The following is a 21059-nucleotide window of genomic DNA, read 5'->3' as shown; positions in this document are numbered from 1 at the left end:
TACATATAAACATAGAAAGGGTAAACATACAAACAGACTGAGAAAAACATATATATGTATACTGAGAGATAGAAGAAAATAAGAAAGATGTAAACAGAAACGAGCAGTACCGGAAATTAAAAATCATTGCATAATTGGCAAGTGCATTCAATTGTATGAAAGGTGAAGATAACGAACAGTGATCATCTCATAACTCCTACAAGCAATACAAAATAGATAGTTGGACAAACACGGACCCCTGGACACACCAGAGGTGGGATCAGGTGCCTAGGAGGAGTAAGCATTTCCAGTCGACCGGTCACACCCGCCGTGAGCCATATATCCTGATCAGGTAAACGGAGTTATTCGTAGTCAAAATCAATGTGCTACGAACGGCCTAACAATCGGTATGAAACATGTTAGACAGCATAATACGACACTTAAAAGAACCTTAAAGGATCTGAAATATACTTTTGAACAATTTCTAAATTTTGTTTTCATTGTCTTTAAAACTTAAACATTTTTCACCGTATAAAAGTAAATTCAGTGATAAAGGAACAGCAAGTTGCATTTCATTGATAGATGTGACTAGATCAAGTCTACAGGGACAATCAGCGAACCCCGGACGTTTATCAAGATTCATACGCATGTCGTTCACATTCACGAGGAAATGGCTATCATTTATCAAAGGCAAAAGCAGCTTATCTACATATCTATGTAAATATCTATCTTTCTTTCTTTCTTTCTATGACTGCGGGTGAACATCATATAAACATAAATTTTATCTAATAAAGCTGAGCATTTGTAGAACTTTTCGATTTGTGATTCTAACGTCTACATGTATAGGGAAAATATATTTTTTTGGGAAAAAAAAGATATTTCTCAATCGATTTCACAATTAAAAATTGGAGTCATTGTAGAGACAGTAAGTGATTGTTATATTAAGTATGAATTGATTGTACGTTAATTTACACCGGTACTCTGTATTAACACACACTGGTACAGAGTACCAGTCATTTTAATTCACGGAGCTGAAATTTCGCGATTTGTAACAAGGGATATTTATGAACAAGGAACTGTTGTTTATTTTTATTCCTATTTCGTTGATATGTGTATGAGGACCGCCACACTATTCGAATTTTCACTTTGGGTTAATTTTACACTTCGAACATAGTGGGAAATATTCCTATTTACAGTATTTTAAAACATAATCTTTCTAGACTCACAATGGTAAATATTATTACATATACATGTAACTATACATTATAAAATTAATCTCAATGTTTTTATTTTGATTAAAATATTTGATGCAGTTGCATATGGTATTGTGGAAAACATAATTTGTCTGCATCTTCTGAACTCGGAAAGAAAGAGAGAAAGAGAGAGAAAGACAAAGAGATGGGGAGTTCAAAACTGCTTAGGAAGTACGACAGTACAGGGCCTGATCCTCTCATCATGCAGCGATGTTGAGGGTTACCGAATTTGATCGGTAAAATTTGCAAAATGATTCTTATATTTATTCGGAAAATAAGATATCTCTCTAATTTAAAGAAATATCTCCAATCTAAAAGATGTACTCTTTAGAAAAAGAAATATCTCTTAAGTAAAGAGATATCACTCAACTTAGAGATATCTCTTTCACTTTAAGATATCTTTTCACTTGAAAATATCTCTTTCACTTCAAGAATTTAAATCTCTCTATCGTTTAGAAACATCCATTTTATTTGGAGAAATATCTCTTTCACTTAGAGAGACATATCTTTTATATCAAAAGATAGCGCTTTCATTTAGATAGATCTCTATTTTACTTTCATTCATATGACGATTCGATATATCCCTGTGAGCTCGAGATAAAAGACACCACAGAGTCGTCCACTTCTGCTTCATACTTAGATATTTTATTGAAAGTAGACATTAACGGCAAACTCATAACTCAACTGTATGACAAACGGGATGATTTCAGCTTCTCCGTCGTCAACCCATATTTTTGTAGTAATATTCCATTATTACCTGCATATGATATATATATATTTCTTAACTGATTCGATACGCAAGAGCTTGTTCTGCGTATGGTCATTTTTTAAATCGAGGCAAGGTACTAAGAAACAAATTGATGGTACAGGGGTTTCAACAGTCTCGATTAAAGTCAGCATTTCGCAAATTCTATGGTCGTTGTAACGATCGAGTTCGCCAATACAACGTATCATTGGGTCAAATGCTGTCTGGCGTGTTTCATACGGATTGTTAGACCGTCCTTTGCACACTGATTTTGACTACGGATAACTCCGTTTACCTGATCAGGATATAGGGCTCACGGCGGGTGTGACCGGTCGATAGAGGATGCTTACTCCTCCTAGATAGCTGACCCCACCTCTGGTGTGTCCAGGGGTCCGTGTTTGCCCAACTATCTATTTTGTATTGTTTATATGAATTATAAGATTGATCACTGTTTGTTATCTTCACTTTTCATATATCTTTCACTTAAAGAGATTTCAATGAGAGAAATCTATTCTGTCTTTATGCGTCCAAATGCTGTTTCTCTTAAACAAAAAGAATGGTTGTTTATTTTACGTCCTGTCAAGAATTTTTCAGACATTGAGACACGCCACAAGCTGTATGTGAAGTACTACAAATATTTAGACCTATGCTCAGCGCTTACGACCGTAGCAATGACGGTTCTTTAACGTCTAAACGCCTGCTGCGAAGTCATATCCGATTCTCACTACTAAATTCCGAGCGTTTTGGCGTTTATGTCTTGGGTTTAACACGGCGAAGGAACGGCCGGGACTCGAACTCACGACCTCCCGGTTACAAAGCGAACGCTTTACCAATGTGCTACTGCGACCGGTCTTAAGCAAACAAAATTATCTCTCTAGATTAAAGAGATATACATTGTACATGTATCTCTCGATTATTTTCATTCGATTGGTCGAATGCACATTAGAGCAGACGTTAAGAGTGAGGAGATGCAGACTTTTTCCGCTTTTGAATTGTAGTCCCCCTCCCATTCCTATTTGTGAATTGTAGTTCCCCTTCTCCCATTCCTATTTGTGAATTGTAGTCCCCCTCTCATTCCTATTTGTGAATTGTAGCCCCCCCCCCTCTCTCCCATTCCTATTTGTGAATTGTAGCCCCCCCCCCCCTCTCTCCCATTCCTATTTGTGAATTGTAGCCCCCCCCCCTCTCTCCCATTCCTATTTGTGAATTGTAGTTCCCCTTCTCCCATTCCTATTTGTGAATTGTAGTTCCCCTTCTCCCATTCCTATTTGTGAATTGTAGTCCCCTTCTCTTATTCCTATTTGTGAATTGTAGTCCCCCCTCTCATTTATATTTGTGAACTGTAGCTCTTATTCCCATTCCTATTTGTGTATTGTAGTCCCCCTCCCATTCCTATTTGTGAATGTAATCCCCCCTCTCATTCCAATTGTGAATTGTAGTCCCCCTCTCATTCCTATTTGTGAATGTAGTCCCCCTCTCATTCCTATATTTGTGATTTGTAGTTCCCTTTTTCTCATTCCTATTTGTGAATTGTAGTCCCCCTCTCATTCCTATATTTGTGATTTGTAGTTCCCTTTTTCTCATTCCTATTTGTAAATTCTCCTCTCTCACTCCCATTTGCTTCCCGCCTATCGTTTGACAAATCCATGAAAGTAATGCCGGTAATTTATGAAGAATATAGAAATACCTAGATTTTAAATTTCATTGCTTCAAAACTAAACTTTCAGTCAACCAAAGCATGACGTGTTGATTTTATTCATATATGAGCTATCGCTCTCTGTTTACCATAAAAAAGTCTTTAAATTCATTTTCAGGCATTAAATATCGTTGGTCAAATATTAAAGGAGAGAGGGTTAGTCCATTGCGCAATTTGCCAGTTGCGCAATAGTTGCTTCCATTGTTTGAAGTCTTGCGCGGCTAGACGCAAATGTTTTCGCACACATGCGGTGGGTACAAATGCTTATATATGCCTAAAGCATGATCACCAGATACCATGCAACTACCCAAACTGCAGAGAAACTCAAATTTATAATACGTTTATGAGTATTCGATAATAAAATAGCCCAAACAAAAATAATCACCATCTTTCTTTTATGAAATTATCACTCGTGTCGAAGAGGAAATAAATGATAAATTTAATTTCATATCCAATTCATTGCCTAATTCAAACAAATTGTTCTTAGTGTGGTCAGTTTAATGTATATTGTATACCAACGGCTGATATAAATCTCTTGAAGTTAACGAGATATAATTTTTCTATAATTAGTAAAACTGCTTGCCACATATCTGTTATTATATGCCTAAAATACATGCTACAATATATATGTTAATTCGTTAGACGAGGTTAGCATTATATAAAGATGTACGATAATAAAATTATACTTGAACTGCATTTTTAAAAAAGAGTATTTTATACTCAGGAGCGAGCACCCTTCATGAGCCCCATACCTTGATCAGGTAAACGGACTAATCTGTAGTTAAATCAGTATGTAAACAACAGCCTAATAATTGGTATGAAACAGGTCAGTTAGCATTCGACCTAATGGCAGTTTGTATTTATAAATCAGGTCTTTATAACGACTACACAATTTGTGGAATGCTGACTTTAATCGAGACTGTTGATTGATTATTTTACGTCCTGTTGAGAATTTTTCACTGATATTGAAACGTCACCAGTTGTAGGTGAAGTACCACAAATTTAGGCCTATGCTTAGCGCTCAGGACCGTTGCAGTGAGGGTTCTTTATCGTACCAACGCCTGCCAGGACGAGAGGCCTCCGATTTTAATGTCATAGCCGAAAGATCCGTGATTCTCACTTCTACATGCCAGTGTTGGGCGTAGGAGCAATTACTACCTATTTTAACGTCTTAGTTTTGACGCGACCACGGCACGAGCAGGACTCGAACTCACAACCTCCCGGTTACGAAGCGAACGTTCTACCGTGACCGTTGAAACCCCTGTAACATCAACTTATTTGTTAGTAGCGCACCTCGGTTTAAAAACTGATCATACGCAGTACATGCTCATGCGTATCAAATCGGTTGAGAGAAATAAAACCATATGCAGGTGATAATGATATATTGCTATATAAATATGGAAGGTTGACGATGGAGAAGTATAAATAGCATTAACAAATTCAATATGGAATTAGAGCGAAGTTGGTTTGAAATAGAGTTGTAACAAGCATTCTGAGATTATTGCATAAGCAATGCATGTCTCCTACCGGCGCCCCCGTTAATTGATGGATGCAATATTCGAGATAATGTACATTTGATGTTGTTTGACCTTGAACTGTGACCTACAATATTGCTACCGTCACCATGTTTATCAGTATCGAATTAGTTTGATGCTTCGTTGTTACTACAGTTGTCGCATGTAGTTTTTATCAAAGATGAAAGTCAGAATTCAATTCAATTCATAAACATGTAGCATATAATATTCCAAATTTCACAAACAGTTAATTTAATTGGGTATGATAACTATAATTGAAAAAAACAAACAAGAAAATTCGGTACTCCTTCATCGTGCGATGTACAGTTTGCCTAGTTTTGATGCAGAACTTTCAAAAAGTATCAAATCTGGGTCACCGTCTGTGCACAAAATACGTAGATGAAATGTTTTAACAATCGTGTAAATGATTGATTGATTGATGTTTTTCGCCACACTCAACAATTTTTCAGTTATATGGTGGCGCCCAGTTTTTATTGGTGGAAGAGAGAACCCAGATACAATATACCTGGGAAGAGACTACCGACCTTCCGAAAGTAAACTGGGAAACTTTCTTACTTACCGGCGCGAGCGGGATTCGAACCTGCGCCAACAGAGGTTCGTGCAAATGAAGCACAAATCAACGCACCGATATAACATTCATATCTGCAATTTGAATACTTATGAAGGACTTACTGCCAACTGTTTGAAGGCCGATTTGGAATATCCGCGATATCAGTCGGATTGCACTGAGGAGTGCGGTAAATTGAGTACTGCCAACTGATCAGACTTTGCTCACGACTACAGAAAAATAAAATGATTAACAGATTTCATATATATTTTCATTGATCTGTTCCTTTTGCAATTAATGAGCTTGAAATGTAGAGTTAATGAAGTGATATTTTATTTACCTAATCAGCGACCGAGTTTCGTCAACTGCCTTTATTCAGATGCACCACTTTAACAACCTTTCCACCGGAACACGATCCCGATCCCAATGAATGTAAGAACGTATAATGTATAAAAAAAAAAACAAAAAAAAAAAAAAAAAAACAACAAATCTTTATCATCTGTCCATTAAACGTTACAAAATTCGAACCTGATCTGTAGTTTGCCACTCTGATACTACACTGCAAGTTTCAAATGAATCCTTGCTAGCATAACTGAAACACATTAAAACCAATGGGACATACTGACAGAGGGACGGACAGACAGAGAAGAAAGCTATAGCCCCATTCGGTTATACAAGCCGGAAGGGGACTGATAATAAGCCTTACAAACAAAGCCGATGTCGGTACAAACTTTGTCACCTGGAACCAATACATATTCTTTGTGTAACTATTTAATTCTTTTTATAACTTCTGGTTGACTAAACACAGAAGGATAGACGGTACGCACTTTTGTTTTGATGTGTCTAATATGGGAATTTAATATTCCCCTAGATCGATCTTATTTTTTTAATCCATTCTGACAAGGTGTCAAGTTCTTGTTCCTATTTAGCCCATCATCTGGCATAATCGTCGACAGAACATGTTATCCGTGCTATCGGAAAATAGTTATAAAAGATAATAAAAAAAACATGGTCGGATTTACTTGAAATATGAAGGTGTTGCAAATATCATATTACATGGCTTTTATTTGACCAAAATTATCAAACTTCTTCATATGCTTATTAGGGAACAAGAGTCTCAATTTAACCTTTGTCGCATTGCTTGAAGAGGCCGAATCAAGAACTGGTGTCTTCATTCTTGAGGAGCCTACGGTAAACTGACTGAATATGATATCTAAACGTTTGGTTGAAATGTGCTGTTCTAAATACAACTGTCTTATTCGAACTCGGACGGCTTGAGGAATTTTGGGATACAGTGTGCCAAATGTATGAGAACTATCTGATTTCGATGAGTCTTTGGATATTACATCGCTGGATTTTCTTTTCTGTGATATTGATAAATAACTAATTCATTTCCGGAGAGGCCTCAAATTGATGTCTTCACATCAACGTGATTGTTGATTAACGTTTTATTTGTATCAAATTTCTTTTTATACTTCACATTTTCAAGAAAATACCGGTATATGTTGTACATGTCTTTTATGAATAGATTCCTGAATAAAGTCTCCATGTATTTACTTCTTTTTACTTTTACTTTTTTGTGCCTTGCATTCATGTATTTTACATATTTCATTAGAGTAGTAATATTCCTTGTAGATATCACTACACCAATTGTGAAAACGGTCTTTAACCTTCGACCCCCCAAAACTACAATGGTTGTTTGTTTATTTTTCACTCATATTGAGACGTCATCAGCTGAAGGTGAAGTACCACAAATTTAGACCTATGATTAGTGCTCAGGGTCGAAGCAGTGAGGCTGCGGTTCTTGAGCGATAACTACCTATATTTGCGTATTTTGTTTTGACAGGAGCGGAGCTCCAACTCACGACCTCCCGGTTACGAAGCGAACGCTCTAGCACTGTCCTAACGGGAAGTTATTTGTTTTGGTATGTTTACATAGTAATGCATGCATACACATTTGACTACCATGTGCTCTAATTGTCTATACACATTAGGGAAATTTAAAGGTAAGAGGCATGATCAAATTACAGTAGCAATTATTTTTTTTTTTTAAACCTGGATATATACATTGTATACAATAACAAATTAAAGAAACAATTTATTAACAGTGAACAAGCAGACTTATGCATATACAGCTTTTAATATGATAACGGCAGTGAATAAGTCTAATGCTGAAATAGCATATTTTCCTTGTATATAGTGTCATTATGTTTCGTCGTGACGTCATATAGAGTGAAGTGCACTGAGGTGTTTTTCTTTAATGTATAGTTTTGTTTTTATCCACTCATTCGAATGTTTTTTACTCATTTAGAAATGTCAATAGCTTCAAGGTGAAGATAACGAACAGTGATCAATCTCATAACTCCTATAAGCAATACAAAATAGATAGTTGGGCAAACACGGACCCCTGGACACACCAGAGGTGGGATCAGGTGCCTAGGAGGAGTAAGCATCCCCTGTTGACCGGGCACACCCGCCGTAAGCCCTATATCCTGATCAGGTAAACGGAGTTATCCGCAGTCAAAATCAAGTGAAGTGTCATAAATTGTTATGGTCACGGCAGTGTGGCATTTTCAACGTGCCATCGTCTTTCGTGACAAGGGTTGGTTGGTTGTATATTGTTTACCGTTCCTCTCGAAAAAATTTCATTCATGTGGAGACGTCACCTTTGCCGGTGAAGGGCTGCAAAATTTAAGCCTATGTTCGGCTCTTAAATAGGCCTTTGAGCAGGGAGGGATCTTTATCATGCCACACCTGCTGTGACACGGGGCCTCAGTATTTGCGGTCTCATCCGAAGGACCGCCCCATTTAGTCGCCTATTACGACAAACAAGGGGTACTGAGGACCTATTCTAACCCGGATCCCCACGTGACAAGGGAAATCCGTATTTAAGGTCGTATCCGAAAGACTCATGACTTTTACTTCTAATGTCTGGCAGTTGGCAAAGAAACGGTCACTATCTATGCTAAAAGTCTTGGGTTTGAAACGGCGCTTGGATCGAGTATAGGACCCTTGTCTTCCGGTTGCGACGCGAGCGCCAAAACCAATAGGCTTCCGCGAACGGTGAGGCGTTTTTTCTATACAACACCCTTAATTTTTTCCGGGGGGAGGGTATCCAAGTTGTTCTAGTAAGCAAGATCGGAGATGGCTACAATGACAATTTTCATTCAGTTCAGAATCATACGTATTGATACTCGTACACTGCTGTGATGTGTTCACTGAAATAAACAATGTAAGCCATTATAAGGGTAGATAACCCTTGTCACTGCACTGAGATTAATAAAAAAAAATATATCAATAGAAAAATTCCACATCATATTAAAGCAAATGGATTCGTGACAGAGGAAAATCATGTACATTTACTTATTAAATACATGGTAATCAAGCAAAATCTCCTTGACTTCATTGATTAAGAGGCTGTCCGTTGAAAAGCAGACGATACAGTCTACAGTGTGGGTGGTGCATAACGTATCAGGACCCACCATTTGTTTTGTTCCTGAGTGAAGGATAGAGTGACATAACGTCAAATTTTGTGACTACAAATCTCATACTATAAAGTATCACTTTGTACATTATATAACAGATTCTCGAGGTGAAATTACTCTTGTCATCATGACAAATGGTTTTACCTCATGCTAGAAGAGAAATGCAAATATAATTGGCGGCATGGTAATGGATCCCATGCGACCCTCAGAGTTATGTTACTGCAGCACTAATAAGTAAATGTGATTAGAGAAACATAACTAAAATCACTGAAAGTCAAACACATGAATTGTGAAGTGTTAAGAGACTTAGCAATATGTTCCATTGAAATTGTCAATACTGTATACATCGATTTAAGAAAAAGAAATTGACCAAACCTACTGAGTACAATCCAAGACGAATTAATGGACCGAGCGCATACTGACTACAATTCAGGACGAATGGACCAAACCCACTGAGTACTATTGTATATAATCCATGGCGAATGGACTGGCTAGTATATGTACTGACTGTAATCCACAACGAATGAACCATTTGTGTTGACTATAATCTACACCGAATGGATCTATACATGTATAATTAAGACTTACGAACTCTATAATGAATTATTCTAGAACAATTGGTGAAACGAACTGTGAATCAGAACAAATTACTAGACAAGAGCAAATCAACACAACTATCATCCTCAAAACGGATGGACCAAACCTACTATAATCCGAACGGTCGCGGTAATTCAGTGTCTAGAAAGTTCGCTTCGCGACTGGGAGGTCGTGAGTTCGAGCCCAGCCCGTGTCATGGCCGTGTCAAACCCAAGAAGTTCAAAATAGGTAGTGATTGCTCCTTCGCCAAACGCTCGGCATGTAGAAATGTGAGGTGTGGGTTTTATTGACTTAATGTTTCATAACGATTAGGCTGTTCTTAGCACACTGATTTTGAGTACGGATTACTACGTTTATCTGATTAAGATATAGGGCTCACGGCTGGTGTGGCCGGTCGACAAGGGGTGCTTACTCTTAGGCACCTGATCCCATCTCTGGTATATCCAGGGATCCGTGTTTGCCCAACTTTTTATTTTGTATTCCTCATAGGATCCTTACAGGAATTAATAGATTGATCACTGTTCGTTATCTTCACCTATCATTACCTTAAAAACGAAAGTCACGGCGGGCGTTGGACGATAAAAAAATCCCTCAATGCTACGGCCTTTTAAGCTGTATGAGATCCAATCATAGGTCTATGATATTTGTTACTTCATCCACAACTAGATCAATATGAGTGGAATATTCTCGAAGTAACGTTTAGCAAACAATGATCCAGAGCGAATGGACCAAACCTACAATTCCTAATCCAAATCCAGAGCAAATAGCCAAAACCTACAATTTCTACTCCAGATCCAGAGCAAATAGACCAAACCTACAATTTCTACTCCAGATCCAGAGCAAATAGACCAAACCTACAATTCCTAATCCAGAGTGAATAGACCAAACCTACAATTTCTAATCCAAATCCAGAGCGAATGGACTAAAACTACAATTCCTAATCCAGATTCAGAGCGAATGGACCAAACCTACAAACTATATTTGCAGAACGCCACGCAAAGAACTTTATACTTGCTTTTGCCTGTGACGGCACTTTTCACTGTCTAGTTCTGAAGAAGGCATGACAGTTAAATACATTGTGGGGGAAACTTGTCCCTAATCTTGATTTAAAAGTTTTAGAGTCGAAATATTTACATACCCATTGATAAGAATTCGAAATGGTATTACTAATAGCTAAGATTGATGGCAATCTGCTAGTTTCAATTATATTACTCTAAAACTTATTTCCTTACACTGTGTACTCCACTCATTTAACTGTCAGTAATTTAAGATTCGCTTCTCTACTTACGTTTAACTGTCAGTAATTTAAGATTCGCTTCTCTACTCACGTTTAACTGTCAGTAATTTAAGATTCGCTTCTCTACTCACATTTAACTGTCAGTAATTTAAGATTCGCTTCTCTATTCACGTTTAACTGTCAGTAATTTAAGATTCGCTTCTCTACTCACATTTAACTGTCAGTAATTTAAGATTCGCTTCTCTACTCACATTTAACTGTCAGTAATTTAAGATTCGCTTCTCTACTCACGTTTAACTGTCAGTAATGTAAGATTCGCTTCTCTACTTACATTTAACTTTCAGTAATTTAAGATTCGCTTCTCTACTCACGTTTGACTGTCAGTAATTTAAGATTCGCTTCTCTACCCACGTTTAACTGTCAGTAATTTAAGATTCATTTCTCTACTCACGTTTTACTGTCAGTAATTTAAGATTCGTTTCTCTACTCACGTTTAACTGTCAGTAATGTAAGATTCGCTTCTCTATTCACGTTTAACTGTCAGTAATTTAAGATTCGCTTCTCTACTCACATTTAACTGTCAGTAATTTAAGATTCGCTTCTCTACTCACATTTAACTGTCAGTAATTTAAGATTCGCTTCTCTACTCACGTTTAACTGTCAGTAATGTAAGATTCGCTTCTCTACTTACATTTAACTTTCAGTAATTTAAGATTCGCTTCTCTACTCACGTTTGACTGTCAGTAATTTAAGATTCGCTTCTCTACCCACGTTTAACTGTCAGTAATTTAAGATTCATTTCTCTACTCACGTTTTACTGTCAGTAATTTAAGATTCGTTTCTCTACTCACGTTTAACTGTCAGTAATGTAAGATTCGCTTCTCTACTCACGTTTAACTGTCAGTAATTTAAGATTCGCTTCTCTACTCACATTTAACTGCCAGTAATTTAAAATTCACTTCTCTACTCACGTTCAACTGTCAGTAATTTAAAGTTCGCTTCTCTACTCACATTTAACTGTCAGTAATTTAAGATTCGCTTCTCTACTCACGTTTAACTGTCAGTAATTTAAGATTCGCTTCTCTACTCACGTTTAACTGTCAGTAATTTAAGATTCGCTTCTCTACTCACGTTTAACTGTCAGTAATTTAAGATTCGCTTCTCTACTCACATTTAACTGTCAGTAATTTAAGATTCGCTTCTCTACTCACATTTAACTGTCAGTAATTTAAGATCCGCTTCTCTACTCACATTTAACTGTCAGTAATTTAAGATTCGCTTCTCTACTCACGTTTAACTGTCAGTAATTTAAGATTCGCTTCTCTACTCACATTTAACTGTCAGTAATTTAAGATTCACTTCTCTACTCACATTTAACTGTCAGTAATTTAAGATTCGCTTCTCTACTTACGTTTAACTGTCAGTAATTTAAGATTCGCTTCTCTACTCACATTTAACTGTCAGTAATTTAAGATCCGCTTCTCTACTCACATTTAACTGTCAGTAATTTAAGATTCGCTTCTCTACTCACGTTTAACTGTCAGTAATTTAAGATTCGCTTCTCTACTCACATTTAACTGTCAGTAATTTAAGATCCGCTTCTCTACTCACATTTAACTGTCAGTAATTTAAGATTCGCTTCTCTACTCACGTTTAACTGTCAGTAATTTAAGATTCGCTTCTCTACTCACATTTAACTGTCAGTAATTTAAGATTCACTTCTCTACTCACATTTAACTGTCAGTAATTTAAGATTCGCTTCTCTACTTACGTTTAACTGTCAGTAATTTAAGATTCGCTTCTCTACTTACGTTTAACTGTCAGGAATTTAAGATTCGCTTCTCTACTTACATTTAACTGTCAGTAATTTAAGATTCGCTTCTCTACTCAAGTTTAACTGTCAGTAATTTAATATTCGCTTCTCTACTTACATTTAACTGTCAGTAATTTAAGATTCGCTTCTCTACTCAAGTTTAACTGTCAGTAATTTAATATTCGCTTCTCTACTCACATTTAACTGTCAGTAATTTAAGATTCGCTTCTCTACTCACGTTTAACTGTCAGTAATTTAAGATTCGCTTCTCTACTCACGTTTAACTGTCAGTAATTTAAGATTCGCTTCTCTACTCACGTTTAACTGTCAGTAATTTAAGATTCGCTTCTCTACTCACATTTAACTGTCAGTAATTTAAGATTCGCTTCTCTACTCACATTTAACTGTCAGTAATTTAAGATCCGCTTCTCTACTCACGTTTAACTGTCAGTAATTTAAGATTCGCTTCTCTACTCACATTTAACTGTCAGTAATTTAAGATTCACTTCTCTACTCACATTTAACTGTCAGTAATTTAAGATTCGCTTCTCTACTTACGTTTAACTGTCAGTAATTTAAGATTCGCTTCTCTACTTACGTTTAACTGTCAGGAATTTAAGATTCGCTTCTCTACTTACATTTAACTGTCAGTAATTTAAGATTCGCTTCTCTACTCAAGTTTAACTGTCAGTAATTTAATATTCGCTTCTCTACTTACATTTAACTGTCAGTAATTTAAGATTCGCTTCTCTACTCAAGTTTAACTGTCAGTAATTTAATATTCGCTTCTCTACTCACATTTAACTGTCAGTAATTTAAGATTCGCTTCTCTACTCACGTTTAACTGTCAGTAATTTAAGATTCGCTTCTCTACTCACGTTTAACTGTCAGTAATTTAAGATTCGCTTCTCTACTCACGTTTAACTGTCAGTAATTTAAGATTCGCTTCTCTACTCACATTTAACTGTCAGTAATTTAAGATTCGCTTCTCTACTCACATTTAACTGTCAGTAATTTAAGATCCGCTTCTCTACTCACGTTTAACTGTCAGTAATTTAAGATTCGCTTCTCTACTCACATTTAACTGTCAGTAATTTAAGATTCACTTCTCTACTCACATTTAACTGTCAGTAATTTAAGATTCGCTTCTCTACTTACGTTTAACTGTCAGTAATTTAAGATTCGCTTCTTAACTCACATTTTGTGTTTATTGATATTGGGTAATGTTTTACGAGATCAGTAAGTGCACAATACCACCATTGATAAGATTCATATTTATTTTGTTCCAATGATAATCAAATCTGCATTTATGTTGCCATACTATATAACACCAACTTTAGAGGAATGTTATTCCACTTGCATGTAAAATGGCATCATGAATTCAGATATAATATTTTCGTATCATCATAGCAGTATACACCGTTGTAGTAAACAATGGACATGCTCAGACCTCTTGCATTCTGATTTGTCATTATGTGATAATAAAACTAAGATCAGGCCTGGAGTTCTCCAAAAAATCTCAAACTTAAGGTTGAGTCTCCTTTTATTTGAGCAAAATCTCAGACTTAAGTCCAAGTTTCGACGTAAGTTTCTTTCGAGAAATCCCGGCCAGAACTATTTTAGCTAAATACTAGTAAATATACCAAATAAATTATATATATATATATATATATATATATATATATATATATATATATATATATATATATATATATATTAGTGATGTTCCAATCATCGATTATAATCGAAAATCAGTCGATTGTTGGCAAATTCTAAGCGCTCGATTATGAAAATTTTATTCCAATTAATCGGTATTTATAGGTTTTGTTTTCTCAACGGCCGTAGTTTTTTCAAGAATATTCCTGCTGTGACCTATCTATTAACCTAATTTACCGTTTTGCGGCGCATATCAAAAGCGAAAGTATCCATACCCGGGGATTAAAGCATGTTTGCATGGTCAGATAGACATACTTTGATTCAGGCATTCTTGATGCAAGCAAAGACATATGTGTGAATTACGTAGATAAAACCGCTTTCAAAGGTCACTGTTACTCGATCTGCACGTGCGTATCGTGTTTTCGATCTGAATTGTTTGTTTTTCTTTTAAAAAATAAAATATTCTTCTTTCTTTTTTTTTCTTTGCTGAATTTTAATTATGCCGGATTACCGTAAATTAATGACATGAAACTTTGATATACGGGGATATTATAACCGAAGCAAACGATATGGCGCGTAAACTTTTATACATGTAATTAAAAGATAGTAAGATAGTAGAAGAATAACAAAAACACACAGAAAATATTCATTTACACTCTCTCAGCAATAAAAACAACAAATACAAACGTAAAAATATTTATTTACACTTTTTCAGTAGATAAATGACTTTATTATAGAATTTCTCAATGTCCGATTTTAATCGATAATTAGTTACAGTAAACCAATCATCGATTATGAAATTCTCACCGACTCCCACCACTAACATATATATATATATATATATATATATATATATATATATATATATATATATATATATATTAAATTCTTTCCTAGTACATGCAAGTGCAGATAATGCTAGAAGAAAGATATATTGTGTACTTAAATACTAAGGCCTAGTTAAGATTTATTAACTTTAACTGACAGTTAACTTGCCATTAACTTTTACTTTTATATAGCGTTAACTATCAGTAAAACTTGACTAACATTTGTACAGATGGGCCCAGAAAGGATGCCCTTGTCCGATGCTACTACGTATATTTGTTTTTGTGAGTTTTTGCTATATAAAGGTGACCTATTTCAGTTTATTATGATAATCGAACCTCTCCCCATGGAAGTTACCATGTTCATTTGGAATACCATACGCATCTGCCATTCTACATAGTACACTGTACATGTATTTGGATATAGTGATCAATCTCTTAACTCTCACAAAAAACATAAAATTGAGAGTTGGGCAAACACGGACCCCTGGACATACCGGAGGTGGGATCAGGTGCCTAGGAGGAGTAAGCATCCCCTGTGGAACGGTCACACCCGCTGTGACCCCTATATTTCATTCAGGTAAACGGAATAATACACAGTCAAAATCACTGTGTAAAGCTTTCATGTGAGTCGGATGCACAACAACATGACATTTGGGATATAATAAGACTTCTAAGTATGAAAGTTAAGGTTTCGAATAACTATATTATTGGATATGCCATTTGTAGTCCCAATTGAAAAATACACATGCAAATACAATGTAACAAATTCTATACGCATGTACAACATGTACAAGAATAATATATGATCAACTTCCCCTTCTTATCAATGAAACGCCCCTGTAGCAATCAGATTGTCGCAATGCAATTCAAACTCAGGGATTCGAGAATCCCCCCTTTGGTATTTAAAATTTTTATATTCTATTTAATGCTTCAAGAAGGATATACATTGTAAAATCAAAGATCACTTATTGAGTTTATGCTACCATCATACTCGTTGTGAAAAACATTAGAATGAACAAACGTTAAGAATAAAGCCGTACTTAAATCTGTTTTCAATTTCACATAAATGAAATTATCATAGTCACTGTGGGGTAGCCACGTGATTCAATACCATGCATTTATTCCCTTTAAAACCAAAAATAACTCAATGACAAAACATGTCTAATGTCTCTGGGTCTATTACAATGACAGTCATACATTTTTGATATAAATAATTCATTTGAAAATTTATACAGCTGAAGATGAATAAGAATAATAACCACATTACATTTGTGTAATTCGAAGGTTATTTTAAGGAACAGTAGATTTGTCTCTTTAAAGTATAGATGAATAATTTAAACTCCATGTGATAGAGAGTGTTTCTAATCAAAGGATCTACTCACAAGAGCACGGAATGTCCGTGTCAGAAACTGTTTCATTTCATGGTTTGTAAACAGGAACGATCAATAAATGTCATCCGAGGGAAAAATTTGTTTTAAATTAGTCAGGAGATATAAATATAATCACCTGAAAACGGGATCATAATTTTTTTGCACTCTGGCAAACGAAACAAAAATTGAGAAGGGGAGGATGGTGTTGCTCTTACACTACTAGCCTATATGTACCCTTTATACCCTAGACTAGTTTGATACTACCGTGACCGTCTAGTCAGATAAAGGCTAATCTAATTCCACGTCAGAATGAGAAATGCATGTTGGCAGTATACACGCTGGACCTTTATTCTGTGTGTGTTTTTCTTTTTCGGTGTTTTCCATAATTTGTTCGTATTTGCCCTCTTACTATCAATTAAGTTTATGGCGATTTGATGGGTTGTTTCTAATAAGGAACTCTCTTGAGGCGAAAAAGAATTACTCTCTTGGCCAAGCCGTTAGCTATTTCGAATGGGTGTAATTTGCTAAACCTTATATAGCTACATGATAAATTGACAGGCGGTGTTGTTAAGCGGAAAAAAGAAGTGAATGAATAGTTCATATTCTGATGTGTTGTACTTTGAAAAATGTTCTACTTAGGAATATTTGGCACATGCAAAGAAATAATTCTTAAAGATGAGACTTTCAGCTGTAAAATATTTGAAACTGATCTTGAAGAAAAAATACTTAGAGCATCTAGAAATCCTACGATTTGTTTGACCATAGAATATTTCCATTAAATTCCACATTCAAACATAGAATATTTCCATTAAATTCCACATTCAAACATAGAATATTTCCATTAAATTCCACATTCAAACATGAAGTGTTAGAAAACATGTCAGCAATATTCTCTTATACCTGACAAATTCTATACAGCAGTGTTTTTACTATCAAACGCATTTTTTAATGATTACTGTAAGATTGATATGTTTGGATATTATGGAAGGAATTGAATATGTAAGGACCAATTTTCGTGGATGGTAGACAATTTACAGTTTCATTGGGATGTAATTTCGTGAACATGAATTCTTATATTATTTTACAATAAGCTTATTTGTACAGATTGTCTTGCCTTGAAATTGTCAGAATTGATGTCAGACAGCGAAATGATGTATCATTTGCGCTTATCAACTGAAACAGTTCTGTAACAGTTTTTTGTTTTACAAATATAATAATATGGATGAATTTTACTCATTCTTTATTCAAGTTTTAATTGTCGATAATACGAAAGAAAAAATATGATAAAATGTATTTGCTCTTTGAGCAACATGATTCTGTTACAATGATAACGTGTGATTATACAGAAAATCAATAATTTGTGGCACTGGTCATAGCCAATTAAGCAGGATACTGGAGAATGTTGACTTTGATATATATGACAGAAGAAATGGGGACACAGAGAGATGATGGAGGAGGTCCGTGACAAATCGTCGCTCTTTCGTCTCCTATTTCAGAATCCCGCCAAAGTTAGAGAAAACCCGTGTTACTATAAGACAAGGAACACGGTAGTGAACAATATTTCAATGATCATGCTTTAAAGAATCATCAATCGACATCTTCTCTGTATTCATGAATGTTTCAACAAGACCATTAAATGCCTTTGACGTAACAGCACAAATTCTCTTGTGAGTTTTGCGACCTAATGACATTTTTAGTTGACGTTTTCTTAAATCAAGGCTCCGAATTTGTCTGAGTATAAATAACTCCATGTTCCATTGTCTCAGGAATGATCACGAATCTAGACGCTGCCATGGCAAATAGATATACTAATGTATCAACTGTCCTGAAGTTGTCTTGTGTTGGATATAGTAATTAATTTTGTGAGCACGATTCATTTCTTCTACAGCAAGAAAACTTGTTCTTTGATACTTAATGAATAAAAATGTATGATGCAACGCAATGATAAAGTACTTGAAGTTATTACCTCTCTATTTCGTCCGTTTATATAACACTTACGATTACGTTTTCCCCCGTTTCTTTCACATGGTAATTTCTCTATCATTCTATAAAGTACTACCGAGTCTGTTTCATTGAACTTAGCAACGGAGTGTATCTAAAGTTATTCCGGATCATTAAACAATATAGCACACACCTGAAATACAATATCCCATATTGTTTTCAAAGTGAAAAAGATTTTGAAGTAATTACCTTCCAGAGCATCACAGTCTCGAAAAAGGTTCCCATACTGTTCAAATAGTACCACCATTCCTGCTAGCATGTCTGAATGAATGTCTGCAGATTTCTTCATGAGGGAGTCTGATATGTTCTTTGTGACACTGAAATAATTCTCCACTAAAATTGGAGGTTGGTATAATACCTCTTTTTTAAAAGAGTCTTTTCGTTTGGGAAGCATCTTCTTCTTGTACCATAACGACACATAAGAGTCGGTGTCTACAGGTTCGTCGAATTCTGTTTGATTTGCCATATATAGTGTTTCATTCAGCATAGTCTGATTAAAGCTACGATACTCCCAGTAATCAGTAGTCATTGAGACTATAAGCAACACAGTGATATTTCCAGCAAAAATTAGGCTGCTGTAGTTACATATCTGCATGCCCGGTCATAGCTAAAAGAAGGATTCTGATATCCAGTGCTAGCACATCAAACTATCCAGCAAAACTTTGTACTACTAACACCAATTCGTCCCTAGAACGAGTGAGTGAAAAAGTTCGATCTTCGATAAAACAATCCTATTTCACTTAACAAATACCTACCTATTATCGATCAACAATAAGTGAAACATAATTAATTTCGGTCCAGCGATATCTAGACTCCCGTATTTGCATCGTGTCAAGTCAAACAAAAATCATCCATTTGTAACGCATATCTTCATATTTTTCTAAGCCCACAGATAAAAATCAGCAGTTTTTTTTCTCTCAAATGTTTTCATGCCAGCAAGTTTGTTTTCACATTTCACTCCTAATGCACATGATTTTCGTTTCCAAATTCATGAATTCGTGAAAACAATTAATTAAACAAACTGGTACGTCTTGAGAAGTCTCCTGACTTTGTGAAGCTGTCTTTTCGATCAAATTGATAGCCGCTTCTATATTGGTTGGAGAGGCTTGAGTTCGCGGCGATAAGTTATATTTTTTATTCTCGGCATCCAAACAATCAGGCTAAATCAGCAAACACTGTATCTCGACGTAGTTCGTGATCCGATTGTTTCATCTGTTTGCGTTTTCTCCAAAAAAAAATAGGCGATACAATGTCAAATTCTAAATTAACTTTGAGATGGTGGCGGCAACTTTTGGCTACCGTTACATCACCCTCTGAGGGAAAAAGAAATACTGCATGTTCGTATGTTTATCCGGTGTTTGTCAATAATGTCAAAACCTAAATATGGAGTCATATCTCAAGATTTGGCCTTATACAAGGCTCTGCTTTGACAATCAAGTGTCAATAATATGTGAATAATTTACACCAAAACATTAATACTAGTAGTAAAGGGACTTCTGCCGCTGTGATCATTTCCTTGAAAATGACGAAGAGACGGCTCCCTGAGGAAATCTTCCACCCTTAGCTGTAATAACATGGGAGAATAGAGGATCTCTCAACACATAAATCCTTGCTTTATTAACTTCTCGAACAAAATATTCTGGAAGCTCTTTAGGAAATACATTATGTGATTTATAAAACTCAATATGAAATTAGACAAAATTACAGGCGCATGTTAATGTATTATTAAGCATGTGTGATTTTGTCTGCAATATTATTAGAATATGTTGACATGCTGTCTTTCTCCGAATTAGTATTTTTTTTTTTTTTTTTTTTTTTACAAAATTGTGAATATATGCCAATTTCACCAGGAAGAAATCGACTCAGACCTATGTAATGCTAGCATGTATTACGACAGTTTATTCAAGCATGCAATAATTGCTATAAAGTTTACGTTTTTCAACGACATATGGGAAATCACAAAGACATTATTAATTGATAATTAGTATTATTTTTTTTTTTTTTTTTTTTTTTTTTTTTTTTTTTTACAAAAATGTGATTTGTGAGAAATAATTTCGCATGTTTCGCAATACCTGGTTTTAAAATCAAATACTCGTAATATGATGAATAAAAAATTATGCATATCAACCAGATACTGCAACCGAGGGCCAAAGGCCCTAGGGCTGAGAGTTGATATGAAATGTAATTTGGAAAAGGATGAGGAGTTGATATGTGCTGAAAAATAGAACGGGGTATGCTTTATTACGTTTATTACATGAATATATTTCGCAATAACACACACGCAATGCAATAAACAGAAGCAAATAGATTGTATGTCA

The 21059-nt window shown here is 35.4% G+C and overlaps 1 protein-coding gene across 1 annotated transcript in view; it reads right to left on the bottom strand.

The window, feature by feature from the left end:
* The window catches only part of LOC125672332 (uncharacterized), a 33167-nt gene extending 13075 nt beyond the window's left edge, over positions 1-20092 (bottom strand). The window contains exon 1 of the mRNA XM_048908566.2: positions 18931-20092. Coding sequence (XP_048764523.2) covers positions 18931-19336 — 406 coding nt within the window. The 5' untranslated portion in view covers positions 19337-20092. The remainder of the gene's footprint in view (positions 1-18930) is intronic.
* Positions 20093-21059: the final 967 nt, after the last annotated feature.

The sequence above is a fragment of the Ostrea edulis genome, chromosome 4 (genome assembly GCF_947568905.1).
Source record: "Ostrea edulis chromosome 4, xbOstEdul1.1, whole genome shotgun sequence".
NCBI classification, from domain to species: domain Eukaryota; kingdom Metazoa; phylum Mollusca; class Bivalvia; order Ostreida; family Ostreidae; genus Ostrea; species Ostrea edulis.
Note: the sequence above shows the minus strand (reverse complement) of the source record. Positions and strands in the feature narration are given on the sequence as shown.